General features: G+C 40.7%; 1 protein-coding gene across 2 annotated transcripts in view; it reads left to right on the top strand.

The window, feature by feature from the left end:
* NRG3 (neuregulin 3) overlaps positions 1-15,559 on the top strand; it is a gene marked incomplete at its 5' end in the record, with an annotated part of 953,079 nt that overhangs the window by 903,277 nt on the left and 34,243 nt on the right. For both annotated transcript variants that reach the window (XM_081158127.1, XM_081158126.1), the window contains 2 exons: positions 7,849-7,951; positions 14,390-14,516. In XM_081158127.1, coding sequence (XP_081014253.1) covers positions 7,849-7,951; positions 14,390-14,516 — 230 coding nt within the window. The remainder of the gene's footprint in view (positions 1-7,848; positions 7,952-14,389; positions 14,517-15,559) is intronic.

Below are 15,559 nucleotides of genomic sequence, written 5' to 3'. Positions count from 1 at the left end.
AGGAGAGGAACAACTTCTGTGCCTAACAGAAAAGGAAAATGGACCAGTGCTGGGAGCTGCAGGTAATGAAAGCACACCCTTTACCGATTCCTATTTAAGCAGAGATTGCTTTTGCCCTCAAAAATGACTTCATAACCTGGGTTTTTAAAAATGAAATGCAAAAATACTAACATCCTATAAAATAACAACAGTTATCACCTATTAGAACCAAATTAAATTGGCAATGTTTAGGGATTTATTGCGCCCTCCCCATGGCATTTGTGTATGGTTCAGCCTAATAGTTAATGACCACACAGAGTTAGGAACCACAACGCTGTGCATCTCAGCTCGGTCAGTCCTCACGCTTCTCTACAATGAAACAAATGGGAGCCTCAAGGTGCAAGTAAGGCGCTCGCTGCTCTCTGGAGTTAGGCTGGAAATCTAGATTCTAAATCCAGCCAAAGGGGTGGAAAACAGGGCAGGTCTGGAGAAAGCATTTGCCTTGCAGCACATGACTGATAACGTGACAGAGGACCCCTGGGGTTATGGGTCCATCTCCACGATTTCATCAGAGAGCCCAGTGACCTCCACGCCACTAAATTAGGGGACTGACTATATCTTATTTGGCCCACCGGCAGTACTCAATAGCCTATCCTTCTACACAAACTCTGGTTTTTGTTCATGATGTTATCATGTTTTGTGATTTTTGTTGTTTGGTTTTCACTTTTCTCCTTGCCTGGCTGGCTGTTCTTTTTACATCTCCCCTGCAGGTTCCTTCTCTACGCTTCCATGAATTCTTCTCTTATTACTCTGTCTTTTCTTTTGGGACTGTCTTATCAACACACTAGTTTTAATATATGCATAGCCCCTAAATATTTCTCCCCAGAACCCAGTCACTTCCTCTTAGCCTAGATTTACATATTTAAACATCTAGTTGACATCTTTACCTGGATATCTCCTAGGCCCTTAAAACTGGCTGAATCTAAAACTGAGCTTGTGGCTTTTTCTTCCAAGTCTGACCTTCCTCTAGTACACTCTTAGTTAACAACACCACCATCTAGTCCTTATATTTGCAACCCAACTGCTTTTCATTTCTGTTTATTTCTCTCCAAAACATGGTTGTTACTTCTGTCATACAAACATCCCTCGTGTCTGACCTGAGCCATGCTAATAGACTCTTAACAGGACTCTGCATTTACTTTATCCCTTCTAATCATTTCCCCACCATGCAGAAAAAAGAAATGTAAATATTATTACATCACACTCCTCCTTTCAAACCCTTCAGTGCCTTCCTGCTGTTGTAATGCCATCTCCATTGCACACCAAGTCCCCATTGCCTCTGCTGCTCTGCAAAGCAGCTAAGGAAGAGAAAAGAGCTTATGCAAAGGCCCTGGGGTTAGGCGATAACTTTCAGATTTTTGAATGTGCCATTTTTATCTCTTACCACAGGGCCTTTGCACAAGCTGTTTTCTCTTTCTGGACCACTCTCCTCATGCCCATAACTCTTGCCTAGCTGGCTCCTAACCTTATACTTCAGATCTCTAATCTCTCATCTCTATGAATAGGTCAATTGATCATATATTTTTGTAGCACTATATACCTTTTTGTTATAACATTTATTACAGTCAGCATTTCATTATTGCCTTTATTCTGATAGGGAATTAGGATTTATAAATGTAAAGTAATATACCTGTGGTTACTCAAATTAAAAGTGGTTAAAATTAAAATCAAATCCAAAATTGCCAACTCTCGACCCCTTGTCGCGTGCACCTCGCCACTCTAGCTCTTGAGCACCCTCATTGTAACTACACCTGGATCTATAAATTCACTCCTGGTCTCCGGAGTTTTAATTTCACTCTTGATTTAAATTCAGAATTGATTCTGTGCATTTCCACAGGCTATATTTGACTAGCTTCAAGTAAGAACAAAAACACCACATAGATTTCATAAGGAAATCATTCAGGTTAGTGCATACAATCTGATTTTGTGTTTTAATGAGTATAATTATCCATCATTTTCATAATTCTCTTTATTGGCACAGGCCAGGTGGGGTAGGTTATCATATGCAAATCAGCTTCCCCCATTGCAGCCATCAACTCACGGCAATTAACTGAAATGAATTCTTTATAGTTGCTATAAGTACTTATTCGTTTCCAAGTTCAACTGGAAGATTTAATGAGCTTACAAATGTGGAGAGTTTTCAAGGTAGCATTCTTTAAGGCAGCAATGTGTCCAAACGAGGTCTCAATGACACTTTTGTAATCCCTTCAAAACTTGAATCTTTCCAAACGTACAATGTAAACCAAAGCTTGTCAGGGCCCCCTGATTGTTCCTCTCCATTTATTCAGAAATCTGGATAATGTGCATTTCTCTTAGGTTTAATTTTTGTTTTCTGATACCCCATCTGAATAAAGACATTAAAAATGAAGACATTAAAACCTAAGAAGGGAAAGAAGAGGGGATGGCTCTGAAACTTTGTTCCCCAACACATTTCTGCAGGAAAAAAGGCTGGAAAGCTTGGCAATCATATTTCAAGAGAGTGTATGGTCTCTGGAAAGAAAAAATTAAAGGAAAGAAAGTAGGTCCTAGAAATTGGGCTCTGTGTATGTAGATTTTAATCCAGGTCTATATGCCTGATACCTGTTTGCCTAATTAACGATGGAGTATGGTGCAGTGGACTTTGCTGCTAGAGGAACATCACAAGTCATGGATTCATTTTAGCTGTCCCTGGAAACTTCTGGGGCACTGTGAAAGCACCCCAGCAGGTCCTGGTATGGGGGATTCTGGCCCATGAGCCACGTCTCGGCCAGCGTCCTGGCTTTGGGTTGGTGTCAGCGCTGAAGGAAGCTGGGCTGGAACGTGAGGCCGGCAGCTCACCACCGAGGGCGTGGAGCGCGTCGGGAGCACAGCCATGGAGAGTGTGCTCCTGGAGCCCGACCGGGCAACCTGAAGACCACCTAGAAACCAGGCCTGGCAGTCGGATAGTACGGAAAAGAAGGTGGACGCTGAAAATAACCGCCTGTCCGTCGAACATGCTAGTTTCTTCGGAGGCCTGGAAACAGACGGCGTCATCATTTTCTTTATGACTTCGCCCTCTACAAAGGGCTGTGGCAGAGTTACAGCCAGGAGGCCAGGCGGGGTGGGCAAGCCCCGGTGAGGAGAGCCCGGCGCAGGGCTCAGGAATGGGTGGGGCCCGTTGGCGGTGGTCAACCTGGAGAAGGGAGACTGTGGAACCTGGGAGGACATGGCGTAAAGGAAGGAAACTATTAAACCTTAAGAGCATCCTCAGGTGAGAGTTGATATTTCATTAACAGCATAAAGCAGAAAATCCCTATAAAGCCTGAAATTTCTATTTATTTATTAGCTAACAAGTCTTAGGGTGTCAACCATGTGGGAAGAACTGAACATGGTGCTAGAGAAACAGGGGCGAGTCTAATGAGTAAATCAACAAAAACATGGTCTCCTGCACCAATGATGCTTACAGGGCAGTGCAAGGTTTCTTGAGCTAGTGACATTTAATTTGAGATCAAAAGGCAAGTAGGAAAAAACAAATATGGAATAATATTTCAGAAAGGGAAAAAGGACAGCGTGTATGAAGGCTCTAAGGGGTTAGATGTTAGACATGCTGGAGGAAAAGGAGAGGAGAGAGCGTAGGTGGCTGGCGTTGCAGCAGGCGTATGTCTTTCGTATCACGTATATTCTTTATGTGGTCCCTGCATTCTTTGTCTCCCAGGATTAATATATTTGCAACTATAATTAACATAAAATAACACACTTATTTAAAATTTATCATTTGATACATTTTGACATAAATGTTCACCCACAGAAGCATTATCATATTTGACACAATGAATATATCTATAAATCTCCAAAGTTTCCTCCTGTCACTCCATAGTCTCTTTCCTCCACCCCCCACCCCAGGTATCCACTTGCATGCTTCTTATATACTACAGATTGGTTTCCATTTTCCAGAGTTTTATACAATTAGGATAATGCAACAAGTATAGTTTTTTGGGTCTGAGTTGCACTTAGCATAATTATTTGAGGTTCACGTGTATTGTTGTTTATATCAATAGCTCATTCCTCTTTATTTCTGAAAAATGTCCTGTTGTATGGATATAGAACAAGTTGTTGATCCATTCACCTGTTACTGGGCACTTGGATTGTTTCCACTTTTTTGCTATTTCAAATAAAGCTGCCATGAAAATGTATTTACATAACGAATGCTTTCATGAGTCTTGGGTAAACACCTAGGAATGGAATGACTGTGTCATAACATAGACACATGCTTAACTTGCATCAAACTATTTCTTAACTGGTTATACCATTTTCCATTTCTGCCAGAAGTACGTGAGAGTTAAAATTGCTCCACACCCTTCGTATGGTCATACTTTACTTGTAACCGTTCTGGTGAGAATGCCATATATCCTAATACAGGTTCATTTTCAATTCCATAATGACTGATGACGTTCAGCATTTTATATGTGCCTACTTGCCATCTCTATATATTTGGGGAAGTGTTCATTCCAATCTTTTGCCCATTTCAAAATGGGGTTGTTTGTCTTTTTATTGAGTAGTAAAAGATCCACAAATATTATATATACAAGTCCATGCCATTGAATATATATTTTTGGTGAATAGTGAGTGTTGTTAAATGTATATTATAGATACAAGTTCATATTTTGAAGAGCAAATGTTATTAACTTTGATGAAATCCATGTTATTGATTTAATTATTTTCATATATTATATCTTTTGTGTTGTAGTTAAGGAATCTTTGCTAAACCCATGATTACTAAGATTTTCTCCTATGTTTTCTTCTAATAGTTTTATAGTATAAAATTTTACATTAAGGTCTAAGGCCAGGGTTCATTTTTGTGGATATATTGTTACAGTGTCATTTTTTGAAAAAGGCCCTTTTCCCTTTGAATTGTCTTGGCATATTTTCACAGATCAAGTGGCCACATATTTTTGCATATATTCCTGGAACCTTTTGTCTGTTCCTTTGACTAATCTGTCTAAAAGTAGGCCAATACCATATTGCCTTGATTACTATAGCTTCATAATAAGTCTTGGAACAAAGCAGTTTAAGCCCTTCACCTTTGATCTGTTGGCTCCCAAAATGTTGTATTGACTACTCTAAATCTTTTATATTTCCACATAACATTTAGAATCAGCTTGTCAATTTCTATAACAACAGCAATAACAAAATTCCTCCTGAGATCTTCATTAGAATTATATTCAATCTATCTATTAATTTGGGGAAAATTAACATCTTAATAATTTTGAGTCTTTCAATTCATAAACATGACACATATCTTCATTTATTTAGATGTTTTTAAAATTCTTTGAATAATATATAAGTAGTTTCAGTGTACAGGCCTCGTGTATATTTTGTTAAATCTATCTCTATGTGCTTTATATTTTTTATGATCGTGTAAATAATAATTGTATGTTAATTTATGAGTGCTTGTTATTAAATAGACATACATTTAATTTTTGTATCATCTATCCTACAACCTTATATTCTGCTTCTTAATTAGCTATACTAGCTCTTTGTACATTCTATCACCTTTTTGCAGAGACAATCATGTTATCTGAGAGCAAAGATGATTTTTCTTCCACTTTCTCAAACTGAATGGATTTAATGCCTATTTTTGTTCAATCCATTGGCTAAACTTCCAATACAATGTTGAATAAAAGAGGTGAGAGTTTATATGCTTGCTTTATTTCTGATCTTAAGGAAAAAGCATTCAGTGTTTTACAATTAGGTATAGATTTTTTAATATATGTATTCTTTATCAGGGTGATGAAGTTCCCTTCTGCTTTTAATCAGGAATGAATGTTAAATTTTAAGTAAAATTTCCTTGTAATCTAATGATTAAATTATTTTAATTGACTGTTAAAATTGTGAATCAATTTATTATTTTTTAAAATATTAAACCAACCTTGCATTCCTTTTATAAATATCACTTGCTCATGATGTATTCCTTTTAACACCTTGCTGGATTTGATTTCCTAACATTTTGGTACGAATTTTTGAAGCTATGTCAATGAGGACTGTATGTCTGTAACTTATTTTCTTTTTATGTCTTTGTCTAGTTATTATATAAAGGTAATGTTAGCTTCATAGAATGAATTGGAATGTTTTTCCTTCTCTTCAGTTTTCAGTGATTGTGGACACTCTGAGATGACAGAATACAATTGGATTTAAAGCAATTAATCTTTCATAAAAAGTTAGCATTTTCTCTAATTGAACCCTTCTCTAACTTTAGTGTGCATGAGAAACACTTGGGAATTTTCTTTTGAATAAACATTTTGATTCAGAAAGTCCAAAATGGATCCACAGTTGGCATTAACAAAGGAAAAAAAATCCCCCCCCCAGTTATTCCGTTATAGTTTATCTGTGTTCTGAGGACTCTTAGTCTATTCAGAGGTTCTCAATGTATGTTCACAGCCCATCAACATCAGAATCACTTGAGAATTTTTTTAAAAATGCACATGTTCTGTCTCCACTTCAAACTTACTAAATCAATTACTCTGGGTGGGAAAATAGGGGGCAGGCTGCCCTTCAAAAGCTCTCAAGGCGACTCCAATGCACACTAACATTTGAGAACTACTGCACTATGTTAATAAGAGAATCAATTAATCAATTAATCAATCAATCAATAAGAGATGCAATTAATTTTGTGCACGTTGTGTCGTAGATATGATTTCTTCTGTACTGACTTCTTTTTTATCACATATGTGAAAGATCTGAGAGTGAGGGAGGAGGGTGAGTCCGATGTTTGAGTACTGTGGGGAAGGTATGGATAATCTTTAGGAAAATGGAGAAGCAGGCTGCTGAGAGTGTTAGTCACTGCTGGATGTCTACTTAAGCAATGCAATTGTCAGTCTTCATTGGTGTCCATTTTCCCAATTGTGCAATCTTCCCTTCAATTATGAACTGTTCAAGGTACAGGGGTGGAGAAGGCAGTTTCTTAGATTTGTACACAGTTATTTTGCCAAATGAGTAAAAGGGAAGGAGAAAAGTGTGCCGTAGTTGAGAGTAACTGCAAGAAAGTAAATGACTGTAATCATGGACCATAGTCTGGATGCTGTATAAAGAGAGAAATGACGGCAAGAAGAGGATAATAGCAGAAGAAAGTCCTGAGATCTATGGATAAAAGGTCTTGATGAGATGGAAGAACTGTTTCAGTAAATGTATTTCAGAAAATGAGCTGGGAGTATGAACGATCATGGCTGAAAAGTGAAATGCTTGTTTATGAATTCTGTTGTTTTATGTGATAAGAAGCTATAAAATGTGACCTTGAGAATAGAGTTTGAGATTATGGTGCCAGATCATGGGTACTGAGGAAGTGACAGAAGAGGTGAATAAATATTCACGTGCACATTGAACTTCTCTTTCATAAGTGATGTCAATCATAGTAGCGGGTGGATGAACTGGAAGTTGACAGCCAAGGACCAAATAACATAAAATAAGTTGGCAGTCATTACTGGCACAGAAAGGTTTTGATGGGCCCATATTTGTTTCTGTAGCAGGTTATTTTGAACTCCACCATAATGTCAAAAATGTATGTCCCTGGTATGCCCTAAAGTCATGCAATGTCTTTTGATAATAAGAGGCATAATTGTAATATCTGTGTGAGTTCTGATTTGGCCATGCAGATACAAAAAGTAGCCAACAGTTCTGCTAGAGACCACTGCGAAGGAAGAAATTGAATCCTATTAAGTGTCACATGTTTTCCTATTCATGACAGGAACGAAAAAGTTTGCTTTGAAAGGTTCCTACCCGCTCAGAAGTACAAGCATGGAGACTGTCTCTGTTGTGCCCGCTAACATCCGTTCTACTTGTTTTTCACATTTGCAGAGAGTGAAGAAGTTTATCAAAGGCAGGTGCTGTCGATTTCATGTATCATCTTTGGAATTGTCATCGTGGGCATGTTCTGTGCAGCATTCTACTTCAAAAGCAAGTAAGACCATTTCTCTCAAGCGTTAAAAGATTCCTTCTCAGAGGAAGTACTTTGTCTTTCTTTAAATTCTCAGTCTATGCTCCTGGCAGAGGGATCTTGTGCAAATGGGCCCATCCAACATCTACATTGACTTAGAATCTTTTGTAGACTGTGGTGAGGGCACTATAGCATTTGTGTGCATGTGCGTGGTTTATCTTCGGTGCACATAGTTATCATTCCTCTCTGTGATCATAAAAATCCTGTGTTTTTTGCACATGTTCATTACCTGCCAGAATTAAAGGCTCAGCATCTGCTTGTGACTAAGGAGTTAACTCTTCTGAGCAGAGAGGTCACTGCTGTAGAGCTAAACATTATCAACCAGTATCTATTTTTTTTCTTAAAAGAAAAATCTAGGCTTTTTTTTATAGTGCTTTTTACTTGATACTCATAAAGGTTTTAGCCACATATGAAATATGAATATTATAGAATCTATTTCAGTTCACCAGTTGGTATGCACATCTCAAATATGCCCTATATTCCCTTTGCCAAGAAACCAGACCTTCTGCAGATAAAAGTACTTATTTTTGACTAATAAAGTAGGCTAAAAATATAATACATATACATGTATATAAGTATATAAGTATAAACATGTATGTGCACATATCTTTATTTTAAATGAATTTTGATACAGGTATTTTTTTTTAATAGAAATAGCGTAATCTTCACTTAAACTAGGAAATGCAGCTAAAAATGCTAAATTTCTTGGTTTCTTATAAGGCATGTAAACCTGAATAAGTTGGCACTGATTCTGTTCCTACAGCTTATCTCAAACCCAAGCCAAAGCATGATTGCTTTTCAATGCACATATATTTTTCTATCCATTTGCTGTTCTAAAAATGGATCAATTTCCAGATATGGTCAATTTCCAGATGCCTGTCTGCGTGTATGTTGATTTTTTTAAAAATAATGAAACTCAGGTATGAATCCAGAATTAGTAACTATTCTTTTTTAATAAACTAGTTTAAAATAGGTTTAGATTTTCAGAATTACTGTGAAAATAGTACAGATAGATTCCACATACCCAGACTCAGTTTCCCTTGTTATTGTCTTATATTAATATGATGCATTTAATACTGATACAGTACTACTAAAGTTCATACTTCCAGATTTCTTTAGTTTTCACCTAATGTGCTTTTTTTGTTACAGGGCCACATTACATTTAATTATCACATCTCCTAGGCAACTCTTGGCTGTGAGAGTTATTGGTGTTCAATTTTTCTGGATTTCTCATTTTATATTTTTAAATTTTTAATTGAATGTATTGGGGTGACATTGGTTAATAAAATTATGTAGGTTTCAGATGTCAGTGCTTATTTTTAAGCACTTATTCTTTGTCAGAAACACTGGGCTCCCAATCCTTAGGACAATTGGAACTGGGGTCTTTGTGTTTTTTCAAAAATAATTTTTATTATTTTTCAATTGCAGCTGACATACAATATTATATTAGTTTCAGGTTATGTAACATAGTGATTGGATATTTATATGTCTTCCCCACAGATTGGTTCTTTGCATCCCCGCGGTTCTAGTTTAACTCACATGCTGTACCCACTCCACCATGTTGGCTCATATCATTTTTTCCCTGGGTACTGAACCTGGTTGGCCTGAATCAGGAATGTTGTGTCCTGGTGCAGCCTTGAGCACCTTTCATTTATTTCTCCAGGGAGGCTACATGGATGGCATCGTGGTCAGGATTTTACATGTGTCAGCCAGGCTGGTGTTCAGATTTTCAGGCTGCCACTTGCTTGTTGTGTATTAGCAAGCGAATTACATCCAGCCCCTTACCTTTGGTTTCCTTTTTGGTAAAATATGGCCAAAAATATGTCTCCCTTCTAGAATGTGTTAAGGATTCATGGGGTAATACTGTCAAAAGGACACCACAGTGTATAAAAGTAAATGCTCATGAGGGCTAGCTATTGTTAACCGCTCCATTTTCCACTCCGGAACATAGATGCTGGGTGACCTCAGGTGCAGATTGGGCGCAGGAGCAGGGGAGGGGCAATCACCTGGACAGACAGGTACAAGGCTCTCCTCGCACGTGCTGTGTGCAAGAAAGAAATGGTGTATTTAACAATGAGCAAATTACTATGAAGAAGTACTTAATTACCTATTTTTAGAGTGTGATTTGTAGTTGTACCACTTTTAAATGGAAGGCTGAGTATCACACTCACAAGACTAGAGAAGAGCTGGGTAAGTGGGACTCTGGTCCTGGGGGCTGTCAATCTTTCCCTCCGTGGGCAGCAGTGGGCTCTGAGACCAACATCTGCTCCTGCGGCTCAGCGAGCAGCCCTGGAGTTTCATGGAAACGCTGCTCAATAGCAGACTCACCTTGGGCAGCTCAGAGGGCTGGGCCAGTGGAGGAGCAGTATTCAGGATGCTGTCTTTCTGCCTCCCCAGCTGGGACACGTTTTCATTAGAAAACAAATAAATAAGAAAATGTGAGAAGAATAAATAATAGACACTAAAGCCTTTCCCAAGCGGAGGCACAGTTCTCACTGAGAGTACGTTTCTTTCTCCAGTACAGTTTCCAGGCACGGTCTTCCTTTACTCTCCTCTGCCCGAGAGGGATGCCGCGCCCCACACCAAGCATCTGATCTCCATAGCTGAAGGCGACGTACACTTTTATAACACCCTGATGTGATATTCTCTGTGTTCATTATGGAATTCTAAGTCCCCTCCCAAAACCTTGAGCAGACTCTACCTTGACCTTTCCTCACTCTCATACATAGTGTAAGGTTGTTTCCATGTGTATAAGTTCTTTACTTCATCTCGGAAGCCCCAAGTCTTCTAGGATGCCAGGACCTCTCTATTATCGGTTTCTAAAGAAATGCACTTGCCCCGCCATCCTATATACCAGGGTGGACTGTTTCTGGCAAGAGAATCAGGAGTTACCCGAAAGCTCATGTTCTCTTGGTCTTTTATGTTTTAGTTCCCACAACCCCTCAGATCCCACCACTCTGGCCTTTCCTCCATTCTCTTCTCGCCCTTGGTTTGGCATGATCTCGCCAGATAGAATATTATAGCAGGTTGTTCGCTGATGGAAGTTTGAAGGTGGTAATATGATGAGGTAGACGTGAAGGACACCTTCTTGAACTTAGAGGATGTTCTAACTGAATTAATTAAACCCCAACAACTCTGAAGAACACAATGAAAGAAATTCCCATCACTCCCAATAAATCAATACATTCCCCTAAGTAGCTAATAGAGCTGTTAATTGAGCCTTTCTAATCTGGCTGACGTGGCTCTCATGGCAACTGTAAGTGCTCGTAGGTTTTCTTTTTCCTTTCAACTCACATGAGTAAGGGTGCGAGACTGGCTGTAGGAGTCCTGAGTAGACTTTGGAAATGCAGGGCATGATTCAGCTCTAAGAATGGAATGGCATAGGGGAGGAGATGTTCCAGGAGCAGAAGCTGGGGCACATAACGATCACAACTGGGAAAGCACAGGAGGAAAGAGAGTGGGTGCCACTGATAAAAAGCAGATAATGGCCGCAAACTGCTCTGACCCTCGGCTATCACCCTCTGACGTAAGAGATTGTAGGTCACGAAGAAAGCCTCTTAAGGACGGGCAGGGACTGCTCCGATATGCTGCTGTGGTGCTCTGCAGCAGCGAAGGTTTCAGTCCCCAGGTTGCTAAAACACAGTTATGATAAGCGTTGCCTTTCTCAAGCACCTGCTCTGACCTGAGATAGGCCGCATTCAACGGCAGGTCAATGCGAGGCCCGCAGAGCGCAGAGCGGCCCAGACTTTTGCCCCAGCCTGTGGGGCAAGGCCATGCCGTGTCCAGGGCTCCCTGTGGGATCTGCTGAGATCTGTGTGGCATTCCAGCTGCTCCTCGGGTCCGGTCCTGCTTCCTTCCCTTGGCCTCTGCAGGCGTTGATCCAAAGGGCCCTCCCTAATAACATCCCTGCATATTCTCTATCTCAGTCTGCTCACGCTGGGGCCCACCTGCGACATCACGGATGACGTTTACCAACAGACTTGTGATATCAGACATCCCACAACCTACACTCCATTTCCTCCTGAAGGACTGGGCCAGAGAAACTTAAAACCCAGTGAGCCCTAGACGTTGATACCTGCATCGCTGGCTGGCAGGGCTCCCGTGCCCAGTGCCTGGGTCTTGTCCTCCTGAGAGCAGCTGTTCTCAGGAGAGGCTGATGGTGCCGCGAAAACCCCCCTCCGCTCGTTCCCTCTGTTCGCAGGGACTGGGGACAGTAGGAAAGAGCAGCTGTGCGTGTGCCTGGGAGAGGGGCGGCCACAGAGCAGGAGGCAGGTCACCCTCCTCTTCACGGGGAGGAGCCCCTTTAGCCTGGAGTATCGGTGCGTCGGGACTTGAGTGAAAAGTTAGTAAAGGAAAGTAAATTAGAAAAGGGTCTAGGAGCTGTAGTCAAACATTTATGAAGACAACTCCTTTAGCATTTATATTTTCCAAACACTGAATTAGGGAATTACTGGGAAGATAGTATCTCTAATATTTAATTCTTAAGAGAGTAAGTCCCCTCTCAGTGCTTCATGATGATTTAATCAGGTGGAACCTTCTGATCTCCCATTTGCCTCATTAGTGAATTCCTGATAGGGTTCCGCTGCTATCAGGTGCTTCTAAAAACCCTGATATGATTGACTTATTGTTAACAATAGGCTACAGATGAGCTGTTAGGAAGTAGGTAGATAATCACAACTGGATTAAAGCGACTAAGAGTACTGGAGATAAAGGCCCCCGAATAATTGAAAAGATGAAAGAAATATTTAAAAGGAGGACATCACGCTGGTGTTGTAAATTCAAAAGAAGTAATGATGCTCAGAACCTCCAAGTCCCACGGCAAATGCTGAGATGTTCTGTGAGAGATGCAGTTAACACAACCCTTTCCTTTCCCTCTGAGCCAGTGTTGTAATTCCTCTGCAGTGTCTGCTCCTACAAGCTTTTGCGAGATGATGAGGAGGGACGAGCTCAGCACTCCTCGCGTGCTCTCACGTTTAGTTTCCCCAGTATGCATGGCGGGTAGCTTTTACAAGCTCCATTTGCAGATAAAGAAACTGAGGCTCAGAGGCGGTTAGGAAATCAATTTTTAAAATTTATTTAGGAAATCAAAACAAAATTGGTGGGTGGCAGAGCTGGGATGCAAATCCCAGTCCCTCTGATACCTGAGCCCCAGCTCTGTGGAGCACTGGAGAAGCTCCCTGCAGGAGCCAGCGTGTCCTACTCCACCAAGGGCCTGCACCTTGGCAGGGCCTTGGGAAAGAGGCAGAGTTCAGCGCAGATGATTCTGCAAAGGTTTTCTGTTTGCTTGCTTTCATTTGTTTGTTTGTTTTATTGGTGCTGAGTCTTCTGCTGATAGATAATTGCCGCCGAGCTCTTGGGAGAGAGCTGCTAATAATGCAGTAATTTGTTGCATCTTGCTGGGATAGCCAGCCCGGGAATGACTCGAACAGCAGCCACTCCACGTCTGCAGGCGGGAGTCCTTTATTTGGAGTTCAAAAGCTGAGAGAAGGCTCGGCTTTCCCACTGAGAAGCTGTGGGACCACGGGTAATGGTTTGACGGCTCTGAGTGGTGGTTAAGGGCAGAGACTATGCAGCCACACTGACTGGGTTCAAATCCAGCCCTACCCCTTACTAGCTATGTGAATGTGGGCAGATAATTTAACTTTCTGTGCCTCAGTTTTCTCATCTACTAAATGAGTACAGAATTAATGCCTCATCACACAGAATTATTGTGAAGAATAAGTGAATTGACGGATGAAAAACACTTAAAATGATGTTTGGCACATAGTAGGTGCTCTTTAAGAATTAACTGTTTTTGTTGGTTACAAAAATTTTTTTACAAAGGGATAAAAGTCTTTATATGCAGGGTTGATGATAATAATGAGTTGTTTCTAAACTGTAAAAAAGAAAGTATACACACCTTATGGCACACCTGCCAGCCATGCAACCAAGTTACAAGTATTTAGATTATACAGATAAAAATGAACCTTTGCAAGTAGGTATGTTACACTTGGCTGTTAGGTCCAAGCTTCACATTTCCTGCTGGTCACTTCTTTCCCACTGGCCATTTCTAACTCTGCAGCTGACTACTCAGGGTGAGCGGCCTCTTGCATCCACAAGGGCAGTGGCCATGCATAACGTTCTGTCTGCCTTCAGAGCACCCCTGGGTGAGAGTCTCTGGGTGATGATGGGTAGTGCTGCCTTCTCTCCAAATTAGACGTAGTTCTTGATGGAGTTAAAAATAAGGGGAGGATTCTCTTTTAAAAGAGAATTAAACTGAGTTTAATCTAGCCTTATGGCAAATATAGATGACAAATGTAGATGATAAATGACAAATATAGATGATAGGAATGGATGAAATAAAAAATATGCATAGCATAAATTTATGTAACTATTTATACATTTATTTCTTTAAACCTGCAGAAAACAAGCTAAACAAATTCAAGAGCAGCTGAGAGAGCCACAGAATGGTAAAAACTACAGTCTCAAAGCATCCAGCTCAATGGCAAAGTCAGAACACTTGGCAAAGAATCACGTCCAGCTGCAAAATGTAAGTTACGTGTCTCTGCGTCTCTTCCCACAGTCCACCTGAGTGCTGCCAGTCCAGACGGGGATGGGCAGCCTGCGATCAGACTTGTATATATATTTTTCAGTACTTTGTAGATTTTCCCTTAACTCGTCTTGCAGTTCGATGTGTGCACATGAATGAATGCATGTACTGGATAATAGAGGGAAATCAAACCTCAGCTCTTGATTACAATGGGTCAAATGCGTTAGTCTCCTGCAGCACAAAGCGCTTCAGTTGTTCGTTCCACAGTCAGTTCCTGAATCCTTACTCTGTGTCAGAAACTGTGCTGGGCCCAGGGATGTAAGCCCTACCATATGGGAACTGGTGTGTAATAAGAACCAGAGGTGTGTGGGCTCAGGTGGTTGATACTGCAACGGAAACCGAAGAAGAGACCAAAGCGGAATGAGGAGAGGGGTAGGGCAGGTACTGGGCCGCCTCTTAGCAAAGTCTGGATGAGGTTTGAAGAATAGGAAAGGTTCATCAGATAGTCAGAGGACAAAGGGCAGGGACTAGAACAAACAGGAGTGAAGTCATGAATCCTAAGACTGCACCTCCAGGGTAAGGGAGAGAAGTCCAAGGTGAGAGAGGGGAGGTGACAGTTGTGGTCCCGCGGTCAGTACTTCCTAGCAACAGCTTGAAGTTAAATGCAAACTCTTTGAATCCTACACCTTTCTAAAGTAATTTAAACCACTTCTGAGGTATACCGCAAAACACTACATTAAAGGCAAATGCATACTGTTTAAGACACACTGGAATATTTCTCTCAGCTTAGAAATTCTGCCCCCACACAAGGTTGCACTTCTAGTTTCTCGGGCACAAAACGAAGGAACAGAGGCACGGAATAAACCTAGCATTTGAGCATAATAGGCAGTCGCCCAGGACACATTCCGCCCCTCCAAATGCGTAAATCACTGGGAATTTATACATCATTTGTAACTCGAAGATGTCATTACCCAAACAGTTACCATTATGCTGGGCATAACAGATGTACTGAGACTTTTAAAGCGGAATTCGTAAATCAGAAT

This window comes from Miniopterus schreibersii, assembly GCF_964146895.1.
Source record: "Miniopterus schreibersii genome assembly, chromosome: 14".
Lineage (NCBI taxonomy): Eukaryota > Metazoa > Chordata > Mammalia > Chiroptera > Miniopteridae > Miniopterus > Miniopterus schreibersii.
Note: the sequence above shows the minus strand (reverse complement) of the source record. Positions and strands in the feature narration are given on the sequence as shown.